The 21655-nt window shown below is 37.7% G+C and overlaps 2 protein-coding genes across 2 annotated transcripts in view; one reads left to right on the top strand and one right to left on the bottom strand.

Moving 5' to 3' along the window:
- LOC129240321 (muscle M-line assembly protein unc-89) overlaps window positions 1-13147 on the bottom strand; it is a 237770-nt gene extending 224623 nt beyond the window's left edge. Inside the window, exon 1 of the mRNA XM_054876050.1 lies at window positions 12779-13147. The gene's annotated coding sequence lies outside the window, so the exon portion shown is untranslated. The remainder of the gene's footprint in view (window positions 1-12778) is intronic.
- Window positions 13148-16218: 3071 nt separating this feature from the next.
- On the top strand, window positions 16219-20363 carry LOC129242090 (uncharacterized). Its single transcript, XM_054878650.1, has 2 exons — window positions 16219-19883; window positions 20294-20363. Exons 1-2 carry the CDS (start codon window positions 16219-16221, stop codon window positions 20361-20363), a joined length of 3735 nt encoding a protein of 1244 aa, XP_054734625.1.
- Window positions 20364-21655: the final 1292 nt, after the last annotated feature.

Raw genomic sequence — 21655 nt, 5'->3', positions numbered from 1 at the left:
GAAAGCTTCACCCAATTCCCGATCAACTTAGATCCACCTATTACCTCTTGGACCTCAGTCTATTCTGCCCTTTGGAGTGATTTTTTTGACCAGAGGCATAACCTAGTCACACTTTTTTAAAAACGAATTATATTAAAGTTTATTTTCCTCTTTTGCCAATGACAGACTATTATCAATAAATTTTCGTTCCAAAAAGTGCGAGATAGCTTTTGATTACAGCAGAATGTTTTATCATTTTTTGTTACCCGGAAGGAAACGTCAATTTATCGAGCGAAATGTTCGGTGATAAGATTATTTTATGCCGATTGTACCGATATACTTGAAGTTATTGGTTCCAAAATGTATCACGATTACCGAAAATATTTCCCAAGCACTGGATATTTTGGTTTAAGCTCATTTTTCCAACTTTCAAAGAGATCTCTTAGTAAAAAACACTTATAAAATAAATATAAGCCGCCCCTCGGCAAGCAATGGCAAACCTCTGAGCGTATTTCGGCATTGTAAAAGCTCCTCCAAAAAACCATTTGCCGTTCGGAGTCAGTCTTAAAACTGTAGGTCCTTCCATTTGTGGAACAACAACAAGATACACACCCCAAATGTGAGGAGGAGCTCGGCCAAACACCTAACAGAAACGTGAGCGCCAATTATTTAATAAATAAAATGATTTTAACAGGCTGACATATTATATTAAGCCTTGACGGGTATTTAGGTCGAGCACCTCAAATGAAATTTTTATACTATACTTAAATATTGCTCTTTACATCCATTACTTAGGAATCCACATTAATAGCATACTTTCTGAAGAGGAGTAGTTCCTGCTTCACCAGGCCTCATTTAAACTAGTTTAGATTTCGTATTTATTTAGACAGGCATCGATACCACATGAACGTACCTAATATTCATACAAAGGCTAAGTCTTTCTAGTGTTCCATTTTCTCTGTGTATGCGTCAGATGTCAGTTCACTGTCTGACCGATGTTCTGATTGCCCAATTTTCGTTACAACTAGCCGATAGATCATGAGTAAGATACACAAAAACCTAGATACTTTAAACAAATGCACAGACACAAAATAACGCAAGAGAACCACGGAAATACAAAAAAATCAGATTGCATAGTTTATAAAACATTGTTGGTATTCATTCGGCACATCATTTCCTTTGGCCGATTTTGGCTAATGCGAATTTTTGTGTAAAGCAAACAAGTGATAAATAAAAGCTACACATCTTATAGGTTCATTTAAAGCGTATAGATACCCATTGTGTATATGTGTACATATGTATGCATCATTGTACACATGTGCAGAACAAATAAGTATGAATTAGATACATTTTCACGAAACACAGGCGATGAGGCAGAAATAAATTTTCGCAACAAAAGTTGTTACGTTTTCGCGATTATGCAGTCTACCTACGACACAACATGTAAGAGTGTGTCTGGGCTAGTACACTACGTTTCATATGAAAATATGTCAGCACAAAGGGCAGTGAAATATATAATATTTCTGTTCACTTGGTATTTCATGAACTTAGTTTTTTTTTTTTAATTTACATAAATTAAAAAAATTGCTATTTTATTATACAAGTTGGTCTATATATAATAGAATTTGGATTTTGAGCTAGCGAATTTTTCGACCGTTCCGTGATGTGTCAGAAATCTAGTTTATGGTTCGATATTTACAAAATGAGTCCCTTTCCGATAGAATACCGTAACTCGAATATTAAGCTGAAACGGTGGCCGCTTAGAAGCTGCGGTTTGACTTCATCAGACTATTTTTTGGGTGGCGCCATTAAGGTAAGTCGTACGCCTACTATTCAGAGACGATTCAACAGTTGAAACATGAAACCTTTCTTAAAAACAACTTGCGAAACTCACGAAAATGTAACAAAAAATAGGTTGACAAAATGGCTTAAAATGGGTTAGAATAAGTAACCGGGAAGTCGTGAGATTCATTTGAATGAAATTGTGTTCCAAACAAGGCTTACTCTTACTCATAAAATAAATACTGAAAAATGTTTTTGAATTTTTTTAGGTTATATAGCCCAATTAAATTTCAAACGCCACCTTGTAAAATATTTTTTTTTTTATTTAATCCACCCTGCTAAGCAAAATTCTATGACTTCAGCCCGGAAACAGAATAGCAGCGGGACAGCGAGTAACGTGTTGATGGGTGGTGATCATCTGATCCCTTTCCGTCGGAAAATTCGGTCCATTAAACACAATTGCGACGGGACGGTTTTCAGCTGACGTTTTGTGGTTACAATAAAATTAATTTTGTAGTAAAATCTTTTCTTTTGCTATATTTAAGAAGCAACTCTTTGAAGCTCATTGTTACAAAAAAACTACTTTTTACTAAATTATTGATATGGATATTTGGAGGGTTTCTTATTATTATTCGAATTTTAATTCCTTGCTATTTGCCTGCTAATTTTCGAGTGCTTTTTGAGGATTCCTTGCCAGTTTTAAGTTTTTTCGTATCCGAGTTCTACGCTTTTAAATCTCGTTTGGTTGTCAATACCTGAATCGGTCACAAATTTGAAATTCTGGTTTAGTGAAACAGCCGCCCAGGTGAACGCCTACAACTTGACAGATGAAACTAGGATCTTTTTACCTTGCTGGTGTGAAAAATAGCTTTGCTTTGCTAGAAAATTAAGCGTTCATTCTCGTTTTACTATAAAAACGCAAGGAGATGAGTTTCTAAAAATTCAATGTTGTCCATTTTGGTTGACAGAGAGACCGATTATTAACGATTCACCAGCAAAGTTCCGATGTGTAAGATACCCGTCTCAAAATTATATAACTTTTTAGAACAGTTACTTGCTTCTTCAATTATAATTATTGCTCTTCATTCACAGTACTGGAAGCCGGCTTGGGGCCACTTGACACAGGCACCTCAACATTTTCACATGTTTTGAATATTTTTGTTTTTAATATTCGTTATTTTCTTTTTTCCCCAAAAGTATTTTCCCCATAAACTTACTTATAAATTTCAAAGGTGGCCTTACAATTATAAAAAGGGTGGTATTTATGCATCGATCGCCGTAGCTGAATGGGTTGATACGTGAATACCATTCGGAAGTACTCAGGTTCGAAACGGGAATGAAACACCCATTGGCAGACAAAAAATGTCTAATAGTGTATTTCTACCATGAAAAGGCTCCTCATAAAAAACTATCGGCCGTTTGGAGGCCACAAAGGATATAAGCGATAATTATATATAAATATCAAATTCTTTTTCTGCTCGACCATCTGTCGTATTCAAGCCAGTGTTTGCTGAACATCGTTCGACTGTGCGCGGAAAGCACATTAACTGCCTTAGCCTGTGAACATATAGACCGTAAGCCTGTTATTCGCAGAGGGACGAGTAGGAAGCATTAGAAACTTATGAACATAGTGGCCAGTCCGAGGGAGGCATTTTTAAGAGGCAAAAGTTTCTCGTAGAAACCATTTGCGGTTCTGAGGCAGCATAAATTGTAGAGTTTCTATGTTTATAGGCTTTTGGTAAAACTAGATATCTGACTTTAGCCAACTTTGTCGTTGGACCAATAAATGATGATCTTTCACAAAATAGCTACATACCTGCAGACGGACAAACTAAGGCTGGTAAAGTTTTGGAAATTTCATTTGTAAAATACCAACCAGTTATGACTTTAAAATTAGACCCGCAATTGCATAGAACCAACGGATATTTCGGCAGAGACCACAACTTTATGGAAAAAATCATACTAATTTGAGAGTGATTAGAACTATGTCTCGTACATATAACAAATTACTAATTAGAGATACATGCAAAATAAATATCATTTTCAGTTACTATTAATAAGAATGCTTCAAAGGAATGCTTAAGGAAGAATAATATAAGTGTTATAAAAATATGGATGTTGAAGTAGTCAAGCATTTGCTCCTTGGTGAGTTGGTAACATTGTAAACTAGTCCATAACCAGTTAGCTAATAACGAGTTAGTACGTAACTAGTTAATACGTGAACTGGTCCATAACTAGTTAGTTAATAACTAGTTAGTACGTAACTAGCTACTACGCAACTAGCTCATAAAATAAAATATTTAAAATGCAGACCGGTACACTAGTTCATAACTAGTTGGTTCGTAACCAGTCCATTAAATGAAATAACTGTAATGCCAAGACTGAGAAACAGAGACTACTTAATTGCTGTTGAAAATACCAGTTGCTCGCATCTAAAAAAAAGATAAAATACTAACTAAATACTTCAGTTGCAAAGTGAAGTAAGGTAGTAGGTTTGACTTCAGGGTACACACACATGCATAGATATGTATGTATGTAAGTGAAAAGCGTTGTCAATGTCTGAAGTAGTCGTGCACGATCACTTTCTGAGCAGATCAGCGGTTCAACGCCTGCGGCTCTGGGCTGACGCCGCATTTTTTTGCAGATTGGCCAATCGCCATCCGCCCGCTTGTTCACATTTTCCGTAACGTCTTCACCCCACTTCAAACTAATTCACCGGATTCGGTTCAACTCATTTAGTTTTGGGGTCAATTATTTTTCTTTTGCTGCGTAATCTAAGTAATACGTAATTTTTGAGATTTGTCTTTTTATATTCTAAATTGTGCGTAAAGATCTTTTAACAAATATCAGTTCAGTATGCCACTATTGCGATCAGTTGATGCTCTGTTTTCTTTTTACTACTTATAGATTGTTGCCTGTATAGCTTCCTTTGGCAGACGTTACAGCGAAAACCGACGAATAAATGTGAATATGATGGATGTTCATGGATTTCAATATGTTCATATGTAAGTGGCACACATTTCTGTTAATAATTTATGTACATACTTATGTACATATATTCGAAAATGTTACGATCTTCGCAATAATGTGTTGTTTTTGGATCAGCTATGAAAACTTCTCGCAGGAAAAATAAGCATAATTGTATTTACATACATACATACATACATACACATCAGTCCTTTGTATGCATTTGGCTCTCGTTCATTTGGCTCAGATCCTGCTTTGACGTACTAAATTTTCAACTGCACACATTTGCTCAAATGCAATAATAATAATATTTCTGTTAATGCTTTTTGCAAAATTTGTTTGATTTATCGATTTGTCTTGGCACTTGTCGCAAGTCAATAAATTGCTTTATTTTTTTACATTTACTAGTTTCACCTTATATGTCGCCTGTTCTTACCTAAAAAAGTTAATTATGTGAATTTTTATTTTGACGGGAAATGCTTGATTTATACAGTGTCTCAAACCTTTATAAGGAACTTGTCTAATTATATATGAAATAATTGCTCTTTGGTCTAAGTTGTACTGCTTAAAATATACACCCTATATACCAAGCCCATTTACCAACTGTTGCACAAGTGGAATGTCTGTGCAGTCCTCCCAATTCTGTAATTTGCATCAATTAACGCATGATGAGGATTTTTCTAAATGTATTTAAGGCTCTGTGTAAAAAGCTGATGCCCATCTTTACACAATAGATTAGGCCTCAATCACTGCGGTGAATTCAGAGCTGGCACTTCTGTATATGTAGCTAAGTTTAAACTTAGTTAATTTTTATAGGGCGCATTCAGAAAAATGTATCCAATATATGTACATATGCATGAATGCACGTATATGTATATTAGGGTGGTCCAAAAATGCATGGGAAAAAATTTATATTAAAATTTTTATGCTGCCGCCCCCCATAATGGTAAAGAATGAAAAATAAAAAGACCCGTATTTTTTTTTTTTTTAATCAGACCATATTTAATGGTGCCGCCGGGGCTTTGAAATATCCCATGTATTTTGCATGGGAAAAAAATACTTTTTCGTAGATTTCATGTAAAAACCTGGAAAATGAATATATTTTAACCGGATACCTCAGTTTCTCTTCATAATTGGTCAGGGAATAACAACCAATTATGAAATAATTAATTTTTTTGTATTAACTATTTTTTATAGAACCCCAAAAAGCCCCCATAAAACGAAAATCTAAGAAAAAATCGAAAAACAATATTTTATATTACTTTTATGAAAATAGTTAATACAAAAAAAATTAATTATTTCATAATTGGTTGTTATTCCCTGACCAATTATGAAGAGAAACTGAGTTATCCGGTTAAAATATATTCATTTTCCAGGTTTTTACATGAAATCTACGAAAAAGTATTTTTTTCCCATGCAAAATACATGGGATATTTCAAAGCCCCGGCGGCACCATTAAATATGGTCTGATTAAAAAAAAAAAAATACGGGTCTTTTTATTTTTCATTCTTTACTATTTTGGGGGGCGGCACCATACAAATTTTTTTTTGGACCACCCTAATGTATATATACATATATATATATATATATATATATGGGGCATTCTTCGCCAACCGGGCACCCCCATCTGCCCAGAACAGTTTTTATAAAAAAAATTTTTCCCTATGCCGAAATAAAAGCTTATGTCATGTACTTTAATTTGTCATGTGGCACTTTTTAAATATTCAAGATGGACCTACTTTTCTAAAGGGATTAATGCATCGATCTCTTCTCGATTTCCCCGACATTTTTTAGGCGATAATAGTTCTAAAAAGAACTGTTTGACAGATTTATTTTTAATAGTTTATTCGTTTAGACTTTTCTATAATTTGGTCAAATTATTTCTGTACCGTTTGACATGTGAAATACATCAAGAACTAGTGATGTTTATGAAACAGTTGAACGTTGCACCAGAATCTCGTACGACGTTCTACAACAGATGCGATAATAGTTCTAAAAAGAACTGTTTGACAGATTTATTTTTAATAGTTTATTCGTTTAGACTTTTCTATAATTTGTTCAAATTATTTCTGTACCGTTTGACATGTGAAATACATCAAGAACTAGTGCTGTTAATGAAACAGTCGAACGTTGCACCAGAATCTCTCTCTCTACTTTTCTTAACAACTACTTCATTTTTTTGGTGTTTTCCAACATATTTGTCAATATTCGTCGTCCATCTTGAATATTTAAAAAGTGCCACATGACAAATTAAAGTACATGACATAAGCTTTTATTTCGGCATAAGGAAAAATTTTTTTTATAAAAACTGTTCTGGGCAGATGGGGGTGTCCGGTTGGCGAAGAATGCCCCATATATATATATATAAGTTACGGTACCATATATTCACAATCTGAGGTTTGGAAAAGACTCATGAAAAGAGAATTGACAGACACCATCTTTTTATCGATTTTAAATATTATTAAAGCTTAATTCTAGAGCACGAAAAGTAGTTGCCTACACTCGTTGCCGCGGTGTCTGAATTCGCCATTCGCGCAAAAATAATACGGCTATGTACGATCAAGTGATTCAAAACCAGCAGCACCGCCAGAATTGGGAAGCGTCTCTGCAAGTCGTTTGATACCAAATGAGGCAAAGTAACTCGCTGTCATGTGACTTTTTTTTAACTGATGCTGGAAAAGATCGTGCGAGCCGCAGAACTTAATCGTTCAGCACAATTTCCTATAAGAGCGTAACATTACTGTCCCATGCCTTAACAAACGATCTGTTAGTTCTACCAAACTGCATGAGCCTTACGACGACGTAAACATATTGATGCAAATAAAATCCAGCGCCTCCGGTAGCTGGATCATGTCCATGTCCAAATGGATACATACTCTTCGGTTCGGAAAGTATTCGATACGGTACCAGCTGGTGGTAGCAGAGGAAGAGGAAGACCTCCTCTGCATTGAAAAGATCAGGTGGAGAAGGACGTGGCGTCACTTGATGTGTCCAACTGGCGCTTTGTTAAACTCGGCCAAAATCGCTTAAGCGGTTATCGGCACCATTAAGAAGAAGAAGAAATTACAGTACACATTCTTGGTTTTTACTTACATATTTCTGGCATTTATGTGAGTTGAATTTTGGGCTTTAGTGTAATAAAACCTTATAATAGAATTTTATGGTAAATATTTTTGAGTTACATTTTAACCCACTATATCTCTCTGTTATGAACATTTTTGGCATTTTCCAGCAAAAAAGGCAAAAATTACACATTTATTAAGGAAAGTTCCGCATGGTATTTTCCATAGAACTGCTGCACAACATACATATATCTAAAATGTAAGGAGCACGTAATTTCCTATGCATGGTAAATAAGCAAATGCGTTGAACTTTGAAAAATTCATAAAGTTGCAAGATTAAATTGACCTAGCCATGTTATACGTTTATCTGAGAATGCTTCGAGCGAGCCATTCCTCCATTCGGTATTCAGAGGCGGACAATGAAAATAATGACCAACTCTAATATAGTTCGTCTAAGCTTGAGCTGAATAACCCATGCATACACGAAAATTAGGGAGGCAACAGATGAAGATTTTTTGTTGACGACCTAAAGTAAACTGAGCTCGAATATACCATATGCCATCTGTATACGAGTATAATTACCTTACTTTTTCACTCTTGATATTCTTCTTCTACCTCTTGATTGTCGCATACTCACTTAACTGATTTTAGGCGAATGCAACAAAGCTCAGTAATTTCTTTTTTCTCTTGCTAACTGACGCCAATTAGCAAAATGTATAAGTACGAAGTAAAGCTTAGTATTTTTAGCCCAGAGAAAGTCTTTCTCTTCGTCTACAACAATCTTTAGGGACCGTATTGTAGGGTAATTATTTCAGGGCTGCAGAAACTGAATCTATTTTTATGGCACCTCTCTCTGATTTAAGTTGCGCTGAGTTGCGATTTAGCTCTTAAATCTCAACTAATATTACCAATATCAGATTAAAGATGGCACACGATAAGAAGTCGGTATGTCTTAAACTTCGTTTGATATCAAACGATTCGGGGAGATTCTCACAAATTCTGATCTGGTATTCTGAGTATTACCCAATACCATTTTATGTAGATGTATTATATTACCTTGCAGGGATACCAAATTTAAGCACCTACTAATTGGCGCTTGGGCCCTTTTTGGGCGTCCGTCTTGGCGTTGTTCTACAAATGGAACGACCTACAGATTTAAGCTGATTCCGAACGGCAGATAGTTTTTTATGAGGAGCTTTTTCATGGCTAAAATACATTGCCTGCTGAAGGGCAAATTCAAGCATTTGATAGTGAAATATAAGCAGCTTATTTTTGGCGGTTTTAACCCTGTCTACCTAATGTTATCATTTCGGCTGGGAACTTTAAAGTATAACTGACGTATAAAAAGTAGTATTGATTATGCTGGGTTGAAGTCAATCAATTGTTTATCATATTTTTCTCTGGTATTTTCCTAGATTGGACGAACCGTGATTATTTGATCGATTGTAAATTTAGTAGATCTCAGTCCCCACTAATAAATGTCAGTCAGTTCATTGACAGTGGGTTTTGGTATTCCATACGTTATGCTCGTTGTAGCCCTATAACCAAAATTAAGTTTAGACAGTAGTACGTAGTAAGCAGTTGAAGAATCACCCTTTGTATTGGGAAAAGCGCACTTAATATTCAATCGGTATGCATGCGTGCATAAGAGTTAGTCCATGCAGGTTACCAGCCGTTCTGACAGCTGTTTTTGAATATCTCAGCCTACATTCAGTCAGCTTTAAAATGTTTTTCTTAATTTTAGTGTTTTCACCGAGATTCGAACCTACGTTCTCTCTGTGAATTCCGAATGGTAGTCGCGCAGCAACCCATTCCGCTACGGCGGCCGCCGTACCGCATGTGTGCAATTCGTTAGCTTGCAGTATCAAATATTGGAATCGAAACAGTTGTCAGAAATATATGAATGCACTTGAGCTAACTGAGAATTACGACTTGCGTAACTACTTCAGTACTAGACCATGTTGGGAAAGTAAGCGGACAGACAGCAATAATCGCATCCTAACAGAGACTTTCAAAATAATACAAAGGTCATTGTAAAGGGTCTTTCCAAAGTGACGCCTAGAAGACAGTAGTGAATAATTCCTAGACGGTATCTGTTGTTTATGTCATCTTTGCCATTTGTCTAGTAGACAGATTTATAATTTGACACGATAGAGCAACGTATTCATTATTAAAACTTATTATGAAAATGGTCGATCTTCAAGAACAACACATCGCGAAATTCGTGATTTATTTTCGCCAAAAAAATCACCCGTCTGACTCGACAAATCAAAGGTGGGTGAAAAAATTTCAACAAACTGGTTCGATCGGTTACAGAAAAACACTGGCGGGCCAAAAACTGGACGTTGTGTCGAGAATAATGGTGCTTTAGCGCAAAGTGTAGCTGAACAACCTTCAACATTGATGTTCCGACGTGCCCAACAATTAGGCATTCATGAAATGACTGTTTGGCGGATTTTACCTGTAGTCATGCTCATGGTGGACACCAAAATAATGCCACGGTTCACATATAATTGTTACAAGCCGTATTGGGAACAAAAATAGTAAATACTGAAAGAATCTAAATTTCTACGTGTTTGTTGGGTCGAGCTCATCCTTCAGTTTGAAATTTTTCCACAAATAGAGTGATCTGCTGTTTCACGCCGTTTATCAGAAGTCATATTTCATATTTTGGGTTGGCTTTGAAGTAAAGACAACCGATTTTAGGTTAAACGAGGTACCGTTAAAAGCTTCTCTCTCGATTGCATCCGAATACTTCGATATCAGGCTCATATGGGTTCCCGTTCATAGTCGCATAGAGAGGCTGATGAGCTGGCTAGACAGGGAACTTTGGAGTCGGTTCCGTCGCAAAATGAGAGGATTGGGGTTCACTTAAGAACCCGTGGTCTGCTCCTGGAAAGATGGGCCTCGAGTCAACTCAACAAGTGCTGGGCTAGTGCGCAAACGTGCAAGGTCGCGAGATCCTTCGGGCCACGGGTAGATCGGGGACGCGCGAGGGAACTCATAAATCTAACAAAGCCGCAGCTCTCGAATTTGGTGGGTATTCTTACCGGACATTGTCCGTTAGGTGTCCGTGCGGTGATACTTGGGATTGTCTCAACTCCGTTCTGCAGACGTTATCTTCAGGATGAGATGGAATCATCTCAACACCTTCTTGTCAGCTGCCCTGCTCTCGTCTGGCAAATATTTAAACATCTGAGCTCTCACTTTTCGCTACATCTGCGGATATAGCGGATTTAAATATCATACATCAGGTGAAGTTCATCAGTAGCTTGATGCGGCTAATTGCGAACGTAAATTAACCACCATCGGCGTCACCGTAAGTGCATGGTTATCATCCCCTAATCCCAAGGTCCCTTCTTCCCTCCTCCTTTCTCTGTTCCCGAACGAACGAATTTTGAATATTTGTCCAAGTGGTCCCCAAGCAAGGGCAGCAATTTATCCTAACCTAAATTTTATAACATTTTTACCAAATCTTAAAATTTTTGCTAGAATTTTTTTTGGCATTTGGGTATCAGAATATTCGTTAAATATTACCGACGAATTTGAGACCTATGTATAATACCATATATAAGTGTAAAAATGTGATCGTTTCTTTATTTTCAAAGTGATCTCAGCGTTGTTATTGTTGTTGTCTCAGCGCAAGTCTTACTTTTGTTCACTTGAATACGGAACCACCGAGACATCTGCTCTTTTAAAAGTAGTTTTTCTTCTAATGCGAGAAAATTTTTAGTATTATTTTGCAAAAATTCATAATTCACTTCACAGCTTATTTACAAACTGTCAGTTTTGCAACAGCCCACGCGTTACCGTTAACAGGCTAGAGCATCCAGACGAGTATGAATACAAACAACATTAAAATCAGCAAACACCAAAACACAGACCACACTTGAATAAATTAAATATCACAAAAGCTTATTAACACCAACAAACACCAAGTAAATATTACAAACTCTTCGAATTGTTACATGTATGTATGTAAATCCACTAAGAATTAGAAATCTGACATTGAAAATATTGCTTCAATAGCAATGATATGTTAATTGAGCCATAAGAGCACTCAATAACAGAAACAAAATACAGGTATGTATGTGTGTATGTAGAAGCAAACGCAATGTGATTATAGCTTTACAACAAAACTAACACTAACTGCTTGACTATTGGTGAACTATGCCGGTGGAGTTCTGTAGTGGAGAGAATGGCGTATGAATTTCATTAGCCTTTTTGCACTTGGAAATTCTACTTTAAGTAAATATTTTATTTTAAAGCGCGAATATTTGAAATTGTTTGTGCTTTGTTTTTGTAAAGAAGACAATTTAATTTTTGTTTTATCACGCAAACTTATTTTTTGGCTTTGTGACTAAGTGACTACAGAAAACAAATGAATATTTTCTTCTACAACGCAATTATTGTAATGCATAATGGATTTTTGCTTTATAAATGTTTGTGTTTTATTTAGTTATAAAAAACTTAATTAATATTGGGATGCAAAAAAATATTTGTAAACATTTCTTTTATTTTATTGCATCATAATTTATTTAATGTTTTGCTCGTGTCTGTGTATGTGTATGTAAATATATACATATTTTTTTTAGCTAATAATTTTAGTATTAACGAAAATCGTTGTAAGAGGTAATTTTTATTAAATGTTTTTTTTTTTTTGTTCTTCGTTCTTTTACATTTTCCTTTACCAGGCAAACTAAAACTTTTAATAAACCTCAAAATTTATTTAATACTTTATTTGTTTTCTGATCGCTCATATGTACATATGTATGTACGTATATTTTTTTACTTATTAAGAAATATTAGTTGTAACATTAGCGATAAATCGTTGCAAACAAATTTTTTTAATTCGTTTATTTTTCCTTATTTTTCTTTACTTTCTTAATTTTTTCAAAATGCTCAGAAACTTAATTCGCGGCAGTAATTATTATCATAAATTACACGATTTTCACTCATTTACGCACTTATTTCAATTTTTTACCAACCAAGTTTTTTCCAAAGTTGTATTAAATAACCATAAATAAAATTAATTCGCCAATTTAATTAAAAAAAATAAAAAAAATGAATTTGCTATTTTTTTGTTGTTCTAATTGTAAAAGCAAGTTTGTATTTTGTTAGCCGGCGCACGATACCCCATTCGCGTACTGCACACACGCGATTCACTGACGAGACTGATGTGCGTTGCGTCCCAGCACGATCACCTAACCAGTCAGCTCCCCAACGCAGTCGCGGAACAGCTCAATGAATTTGTGCAATTGACTTTGCCATTGTCGGCCGGCAGCGCAATCAACTGCTACGTCGACTTTGGCAGCGAAAAGCTCTAAAGGCAATACCACTTTTGCTGACTTTCGCACGCCAGTTGCCGCGCGCACCGTTTCGCACTCTGTCCAACAATTTGCTCCACTGTTCGTTTGGTTCCTGAAATACGTACGAGTGTATGTAGATATTAGTAGACTCGCAGCGTATACATTTAGCTGCTTCGTTACAGACTGCCAACGTTGACTTCAGCGCTGACGTTCATTCATCAAACTACAAGTTTGCGATATTGGCGTCTCTACTCACTCTCTCTCACTTACTTTTTTCTACTCCCCTAATTGCTGGCGCTCGGGTTTGTTGTATGTTCTCTATTGTTGTTTTTTGCTTTTTTAAAAGTATATTATACTGTTTTTTCTTGCTGGCATTTGTTACTTTGTGGGCATTTGTTTATATTCAATGCGTTCGCTTTGGTTGCATTTGTGAGAGCAGTTTTTTTTTTATTGATGTTTTTGTAATAAAGCCGGTGCATTTTTCGCCGGTAGACGTACGAGTATATTTGTACTTATGTATATCAGTGCGCTCGAAAAGCGATAACCATAACTGGATGATATTGAGAGCATAATCGAGAAACTATTTGTTTGATGAACGATCAAACCCAGACAAAGGAACAGATTAAGCAAACGTGAGAATTTAGTGAAAATTTCTATTATTTAAAAAAAAAAGTAAAAAATCAATACAGAATTCAAATATCTCTTGGCACGAATAAATTTGAAAGCTTCTTAATGCCTATGGCAAATTAGTTAATTTCTACGTTGTTTCCTTAATTTGCAAGAAGTCCTTTGCTGATGAAATTCTAACAAAGGAAATATCAGTATTACAAGTCTTTAGATAAAATCCAGGTAGATCAACTGTCCTGTCGATAAGCCAAGTCGATTGAGATGAAAACCAAGTATACAGACTTGGTTATTACTTTCTCATGACAATCGGCTTCCCGTTACCGGAGTGCTCCGGATTACATATGGTCAAGAACTGTCATTTAAAAGTGATTTACCGAGTTCCACTTAATTTCCCTTCCACCTGTAAGTATCACACATATGTAGCAAGTTCAGCTTTCGTTTATCATTTCATTGCCGAGCAGATCGCTGCATCTCTCACAGGGCTTATGGAATGATAAATTGAAAGCATACACTGCGCGCATAGTACAGTCATGCTTTACTTCTCAGAACAGAGTCATTATTACAAGATTCCTCCAATCCAAGCCACAAGGCTCAACAGATTTATCAAAAGGTGGTTTCGCCACACCAAAGTGATGTGCGCTAACAAACCTTATGAGACATCAAGCTCGATTAAATATAGTCGTTGCGATCTCACTCAGAAGCTCAAGTAACATTCAAGCTATTGGCGGTTTCCCCACTTTCCCTAAACTATTCAAGCAGCATTCCCTAAAATTTTATGAGCAACATTTTATGTCGTTACAATAACAACAACAACGTATATACGACGCAAAGAATACAAAAGTGGTGCCCATCGAATAGTGCTATTTCACGGCGAAGAGAATACAGAGTAATATAGTATACAAGGCGAATTTATTACAGGTGACAGCAAACACATATAAGTAAAACCCTACATGTATTTGTTGTTGCGTTTGGTGCAAGCATCATGTCAAAATCAGCAAGCAAATGTAAACATACGAATGTAAACATACCAATACATACAAACAAAGCATATCATTTTGACGTAAGCCATCCCTACGGCGAAAAATTCAGCTGGGTGAATGCTGTCACCTTATTAAATCCACTTTGATAGTATATCATCTTTCACGCTATTCCGCTCTCAGTGAATTTGACAGAATGGCAGTTTGTGTGACGTATATTGTTTGTGTAATTTCTTCTTGCATTCTTGCTCACATTTAACATTTCGCTCACGCAACTGCACCAGTATCACCGTGAGAGAAATTTTGTATCTTATCATGAGAATAAAGCAGAGATTTAATTGAATTCTTAAAACTTAAATGCAATTTTTGGAGATTTTGTTTATAGGGAAATTAAGTAAAATTCTTAAAACATCATATTTCATTAACTTTTTGTACAATATTATTTTAATAAAAGATTTTTAAAAGGAAAAGCTTCAAACACAACCTCGAAGATACATTTTTCCAAGTGTAGGTCGTTATTCATTTTTGTACTCATTCTCTGTCGCCTTAGAAAAAATACTATAAGTTTAATTATATTAAATTAATTGGCACAACAAGTGTTTATATAACGAATTTAGTTTGCAATTTATGTCAAATTAAAATGCAAAAAATATGAAAAATTAATAGTACGGAAAGAGGTTGGAGGTAACCTTTTAGCGTATAAAAAATCTTTAGTTTAAAAAAAAAATCATCAAAAATCAAGGGATTTCAGTTTCAAATGAAAAATTACCTATTTATTTAAAGTGAAACAAGAATCTAAATATGGGCGAGTACAATAGAAGAATTTTGGTTTTTCAAATTATTTGTGGAGCTAACCTCTTCTAATGAAATTAACTAAAAAAATAACAAATGGTTGAATTCTTCAAGAAATTCGGGTTGCTGAGAGCCAGTTATTCAGTGTTAGTTCGATTGTGGAGCCTGCAAAATTATCAACTAAAACTGGAAAACTAGCCTTTAAACTTGATTTTCTAATAAATGCATATGTATATGTATGCCTTTTCACTTATATTAATTTATTTGAAAATCATTTTTTTTTTTTTTTTTTGGAATTGGACATTTTAGTTATGAAGCCAAAAAATGTTGGGAAAACTTATTGAACGTCAAATTGAATTCTATGTGACCACATTGTTGGGTTCATTTCGACAACATCGATATACCTCTTGTTGAGTTCACTTCGACAACATCGATATATCCTTTTTTCATCGCTATACATATTTGCATTATCATTATTCCTTATCTCTCTTACGTTTTGTTCGTCAGTCAACTCGGATGTCAACTCTCTATTAAATAAATGATTGCATTAAATAAATTTTAGTTTTTTTTTCAACGGATTTAATTGTGAACTTAAGTGCATTTCAAAGTAGAAGAAATCGCCGCAACATTTTTGGTCCTTCGAGCCGGATTACCGCGATAATTTAATTCCATATAGTCTACACCGCGTTATATTAACATAACCTATTTTACCGCACCCGCAAAATGTCCGCATTCGTAAAAACACGTGATTCCGCGCTAAATGCTATAAAAAGGTACATGACCAAGAGCAACGACGAAGCATCTGTTTTAGATTTAGAAAATGTCGAAAGTTATCTGCAGTTATTAAATGAACAGTGGGTACGATTTAAGACAGCCCAAGATGAAGTCGAGCTTTCTTGTGGTGCAGATAACATCGATGTCGAACAGACCGCGCGCATCCAGGCCGAGACCTGGTACGTTACAGCGCTATCACAATTTAGGCGTGTACAGAAGTGTAGAACCGAATCAGTTGCGAATTCTACAAATCCGCATCCCACTGTGTCAGCAGCAATTAAACTACCTAAAATGGAACTTCCATCCTTCGCGGGCAATTCCACTGAGTGGGTCGCCTTCTACGACGCTTTTGTTACCCTCGTAGATTCTAACTCTTCATTGTCAGGTGGTCAAAAGCTACACTACTTACGTAGCTGCTTAAAGGGTGATGCGCTTAGCATTATCAGCGGTTTCCAAATTTGCGATGCCAACTATACGGAGGCATGGAATCTTCTAAAGTCGCGATATAAAGTTATGCGAGTTATTGTCGAAGCGCACTTTCGGGCAATTGCAGAGATACGTAAAGCGACGAGCGACACTGCTGACTCCATTAAGAACGTGTTGAATGCATTCCAACAACACATAAGGGAACTTAAGGCTTTAGGGCGACCAGTGGATTTTTGGGACGATTGGTTAGTACATGAAACTGTAACCAGACTCTCCTTCGAAACTCGCAAACAGTGGGAGTTGTCACTCACTAGCGACGATCCTCCTACCTTCGAAGACCTTTCGTCCTTTTTGGAAATAAGGTGTCGCTCATTATCGATGATATCAACGTCGGCAACCCAGTCATGGCCAGGAAAACCGAACAATCAAAAATTGGTCGGAAAATCGGCAAAGGTTTTTCATGCCACCGCAGATCAATCGCGTTGTACGTATTGTAACGCAGGTCACAGAATTTATTCTTGTGAAAAATTCCGTAGTTTAGATGCAAACGCTAGACTCAATTTTGTGAAAGATTTCAAGGGGTGCTTAAACTGCCTAAGTACCGGACATTTTAAGGAACGCTGCAATAGCGCGTCTTCCTGTCGAATATGTCGGCAGCGCCACCATACATTGCTTCATAGTTCACCAGAGGCATCCACCTCTTCCCACGTCGTCGACTCACCCCGCACCGCTGCAGGTACGTTACCCGCCGCTAGCTCGCTTCCGCAAACCGCTGTCACACCCGCCTCCGCTTGCCTTAATTCCAAGGTTAACCCAATGCATAAACCACAAAACGCTGTGTTGCTATCAACCGCCCTAGTAAAGGTACGTGATTCTGCTGATCGATGGCAGAATGCTCGCTTATTATTCGATTCAGGTTCTCACGCCACATTCATAACTGAGGCATGCGTACAACGTCTAGGTCTAGCTCGCAAATCTTCGTCCATATTTGTAACGGGAATTGGCGCTTCTCAGGGTGGCCGTTGCAGAGGCGAAACGACGTTATTCCTTTCTTCGCGACATTCAAGTGAATGCTACCCCATCAACGCATTAATTTTACAAAAGATTACGGGCGATTTGCCGTCGCAGAGTTTAAGCGTTCCTGAATGGTCTCACATCAAGGGACTGTTCTTAGCTGACCCGCACTTCATGGAACCCGGCCGTGTAGACATCTTAGTGGGCATGGACTATATGGATCGATTCATTTTAACTGAGCTGCGTAAAGGCCCACCTGGCACGCCAATAATACAGAAAACAGTCTTTGGCTGGACGTTGTGTGGAAACGTAGATACATCCGTTCCGCCCGCAAACCATATACAATCATTACACTGTGATGTACATTTAGATAGAGCATTGGCTAGATTGTGGGAACTTGAAGAAGCGCCGCAAACACGATATCTTACCCACGAGGAGCGGTACTGCGAAGAACATTTTGAATCAACTCATATTAGGAAGCCGGACGGACGCTTTGTAGTGGAGTTGCCACTCAAGGTCGACGTGCCATTAGGTGAATCAAGGAGTCTCGCCGTACGAAACTTATTACGCATGGAGCGCAGATTTGCCGGTGATCAGGATCTGTGGACACGCTATAACGAATTCATGCAGGAATTAATTGAAATGGGTCATATGGAGGTCGTGCCTGAAACGAAATATGCGAAATATTATATGCCACATCATGCTGTTGTAAAGGAGTCCAGCGTTACGACAAAATTGCGAGTTGTGTTTAACGCGTCTGCTAAAACCACAACGGGGAATTCCCTCAACGATGCGCTTTATGTTGGTCCTCAATTACAAGAAGACTTGTACTCCATACTTTTGCGCTTTAGAATACACAAATACGCAGTAACTGCAGACGTTGCAAAAATGTATCGACAAATCTGTGTTTCAGCTAAACATGTCGACTTACATCGAATTGTTTGGCGCTCTAACACATCTCTACCTATTACAGATTACCGCATGTTACGCGTAACTTATGGAGTTGCGTCCGCCTCGCATTTGGCTGTCAAATCGATGCAACAAACCGCGAAACAATCTTCCAATACTTTTCAGAAAGCAGTCGACGTAATTCTTAAAGACTTTTACATGGACGATCTTCTCACTGGTGCGTCTAGCAAGTCGGAACTTAAAGCATTGCAGCGAAATGTGTCCGATATTCTACGGGAAGGTGGGTTCGAGTTAAGAAAATGGGCGTCAAATTGTACAGAGCTAAATGAGACTATCGCTAGAGAATCCAAGAACATATCACACTACACCGTAGATGGCAACAATGTACATGCTCTGGGACTAATTTGGTATATGGAAGAGGACTATTTTACATTTTCCATTTCTCTAGGAGAACCGCCCCACGTCTTAACTAAGAGAGCATTTCTGGTCGATGCCAGCAAACTTTTTGATCCATTGAGCTTACTTTCACCCGCAACGATTAGGTCGAAAATGTTGTTTCAGGACATCTGGCGTTCCAACACTGGATGGGACGACCCAGTACCAGATACGATAGGCAAGGTGTGGCTTGATCATCGCTCGCAATTACAACTTTTATCTGAACTTAAGGTCAACCGTTGGGTTGGAGTCGGGACGATAGGCTCATTTACTGAGTTGCACGTTTTTGCCGACGCTTCCGAGCGCGCTTATGCCGCAGTCATATATGCGCGCACTGTACATAGGGATGGTCACATTACAATCGGCTTAATTTCATCAAAGACTAAAGTTGCCCCGCTAAAAACAACAACGCTACCTCGCCTCGAGTTGTGTGCTGCACATCTCACCGCAAAATTGGTCAAGGCCGTCATGCACAGTTGGAAGGATTTTCGCTGTCCACTGGTAGCATGGACAGATTCCACCATTACGTTGGCGTGGCTGCAAGCACATCCTAATAAATGGGAGACATTCGTCGCAAACCGTGTCGCCTATATTCACGAGGTCCTGCCTCCCGAGTGCTGGTACCATATACGCTCTGAAAGCAATCCTGCGGACTGCGCGTCCAGAGGTATATCTCCGCTTCAACTTATGCATCATGAGTTATGGTGGTTCGGACCAGACTTCTTACGCGAAGAGGAACAGTTCTGGAAGCAACCCGCGCAAATAATGCATAAAACCGAAATAGGCTTACGAAAAGTTAAGGCTTGTATCGCAGCTACTGACGTTCACTGGTCGGTCATCACAAAATACTCATCTTATTCGAAATTAAGAAGAATTATCGCTTATGTATTGAGATTTATACATAATACCCGCTCTAGCTCGCTTGGAATCAATAACAAAAAAACGTGGTTTCCTAACTGTCAGGAGTTGCTGGAATCCGAGCGAAGATTAATCAGGTATACACAAAATTTCTATTTTTCTAATGAAATACGTTGTTGCAGGGAAAAAAGGCCGATTAAACTGCGTAGTAGTTTGCTGCGTTTACAACCGTTTCTCGATTCGTTTGGAATCCTTCGTGTTGGAGGTCGGCTGAAATCCGCAGATGTTGCAAATGATGTCAGACACCCCGTTATACTGCCGAAAAACTCTCCGCTTTCAAAACTCGTTGTTTTGGACATACATCACTATACGCTACATGCAGGCCCCCGTATAATGCAAGTGATCCTGCAACGCCGGTATTGGGTCGTTGGTGCCCGCAACTTAATTCGTAATATCTATCGCAGATGTGTAAAATGTACCGCTTTAAATCGCAAGCTCGCAACACAATCAATGGGTGATCTTCCTTCGTCCCGCATAACATACGCTCGCTGCTTCGTTCGTACAGCAGTAGACTTTGCTGGTCCTTATATGTTCAAATTTACGCATGGAAGAGGAGCTAAATCCGTAAAAGGTTATATATCTTCATTTGTCTGCATGTGCACAGGTGCAATGCACCTCGAGTTCGTTGGAGATCTCTCAAGTTCTTCGTTTCTAAACGCCTTTAAACGATTCATCAACCGCAGAGGCTATTGTAAAGAAATGGTTTCGGATAACGGGACGAATTTCGTTGGTGCAGAAAGGGAACTCCGTGAGAAATATCAAGAGTGCATGCAAGACTCCCAACTTCAATCGTTTTTTGCAGACTCTGCTATTGAGTGGCGATTCAATCCGCCGTCCGCACCTCACATGGGAGGATATTGGGAAACTGGAATCAAACGCATAAAATATCATCTAAAACGCTCCCTCGGAGAAATTCTTTTAAGCTATGAAGAGTTTAGTACGCTCTTAACGGAGGTGGAAGCTTGTGTCAATTCCCGCCCATTATGCGACATTTCGACGGATGCAAGCGACTTATCGATTTTAACGCCTGGCCATTTTCTGGTAGGCGAACCATTGCGGGCAATTCCAGAACCTGAGGGTCAAGGGTTTTCTGGAACCCTGCAACAAAGGTGGCAGTTGGTCTCTGCTATTCGTCAACACTTTTGGCGCCGTTGGAGAGACGAATACCTCGTTAGCTTGCAACGACGTGCTAAGTGGTTTCGTCCATCACGAAATTTTCAAGAAGGAGACGTCGTCGCTGTCTTTAATGAATCTTCTCCTCCAACAAAGTGGACACTCGCAAGAGTAATTCATTGTCATCCTGGTAGAGATGGTCACGTACGTGTCGTAACGATAAAAACCGCAAACGGACAATTCACTCGCCCAATACTTAAGCTGTGTCTTCTACCAACTCAAGGGGACGTATTTTCCGAAGAAAACTAAAATGTAGTTATTTAACTTATTATATTCTGAAATTCCTATTTTTGCTTAAGTTTGTATTCGAATTTATTTCCTTTGTAATTTGCATATTGAACATATCATGATAGTTCAAGGGTGGCGGTATGTTGGGTTCATTTCGACAACATCGATATACCTCTTGTTGAGTTCACTTCAACAACATCGATATATCCTTTTTTCATCGCTATACATATTTGCATTATCATTATTCCTTATCTCTCTTACGTTTTGTTCGTCAGTCAACTCG

The sequence above is a fragment of the Anastrepha obliqua genome, chromosome 3 (genome assembly GCF_027943255.1).
Source record: "Anastrepha obliqua isolate idAnaObli1 chromosome 3, idAnaObli1_1.0, whole genome shotgun sequence".
NCBI classification, from domain to species: domain Eukaryota; kingdom Metazoa; phylum Arthropoda; class Insecta; order Diptera; family Tephritidae; genus Anastrepha; species Anastrepha obliqua.
The sequence above is the reverse complement of the archived record's forward strand: the minus strand, read 5'-3'. Positions and strand labels throughout refer to the sequence as shown.

Excerpts from the sequence above, each read along its gene's own strand:
- LOC129242090 (XM_054878650.1), top strand. The coding sequence starts at position 16,219 with ATGTCCGCATTCGTAAAAACACGTGATTCCGCGCTAAATGCTATAAAA. Across the intron at positions 19,884-20,293 it reads GCAGCTACTGACGTTCACTG|GCCCCCGTATAATGCAAGTG; the intron begins GTCGGTCATCAC and ends CGCTACATGCAG.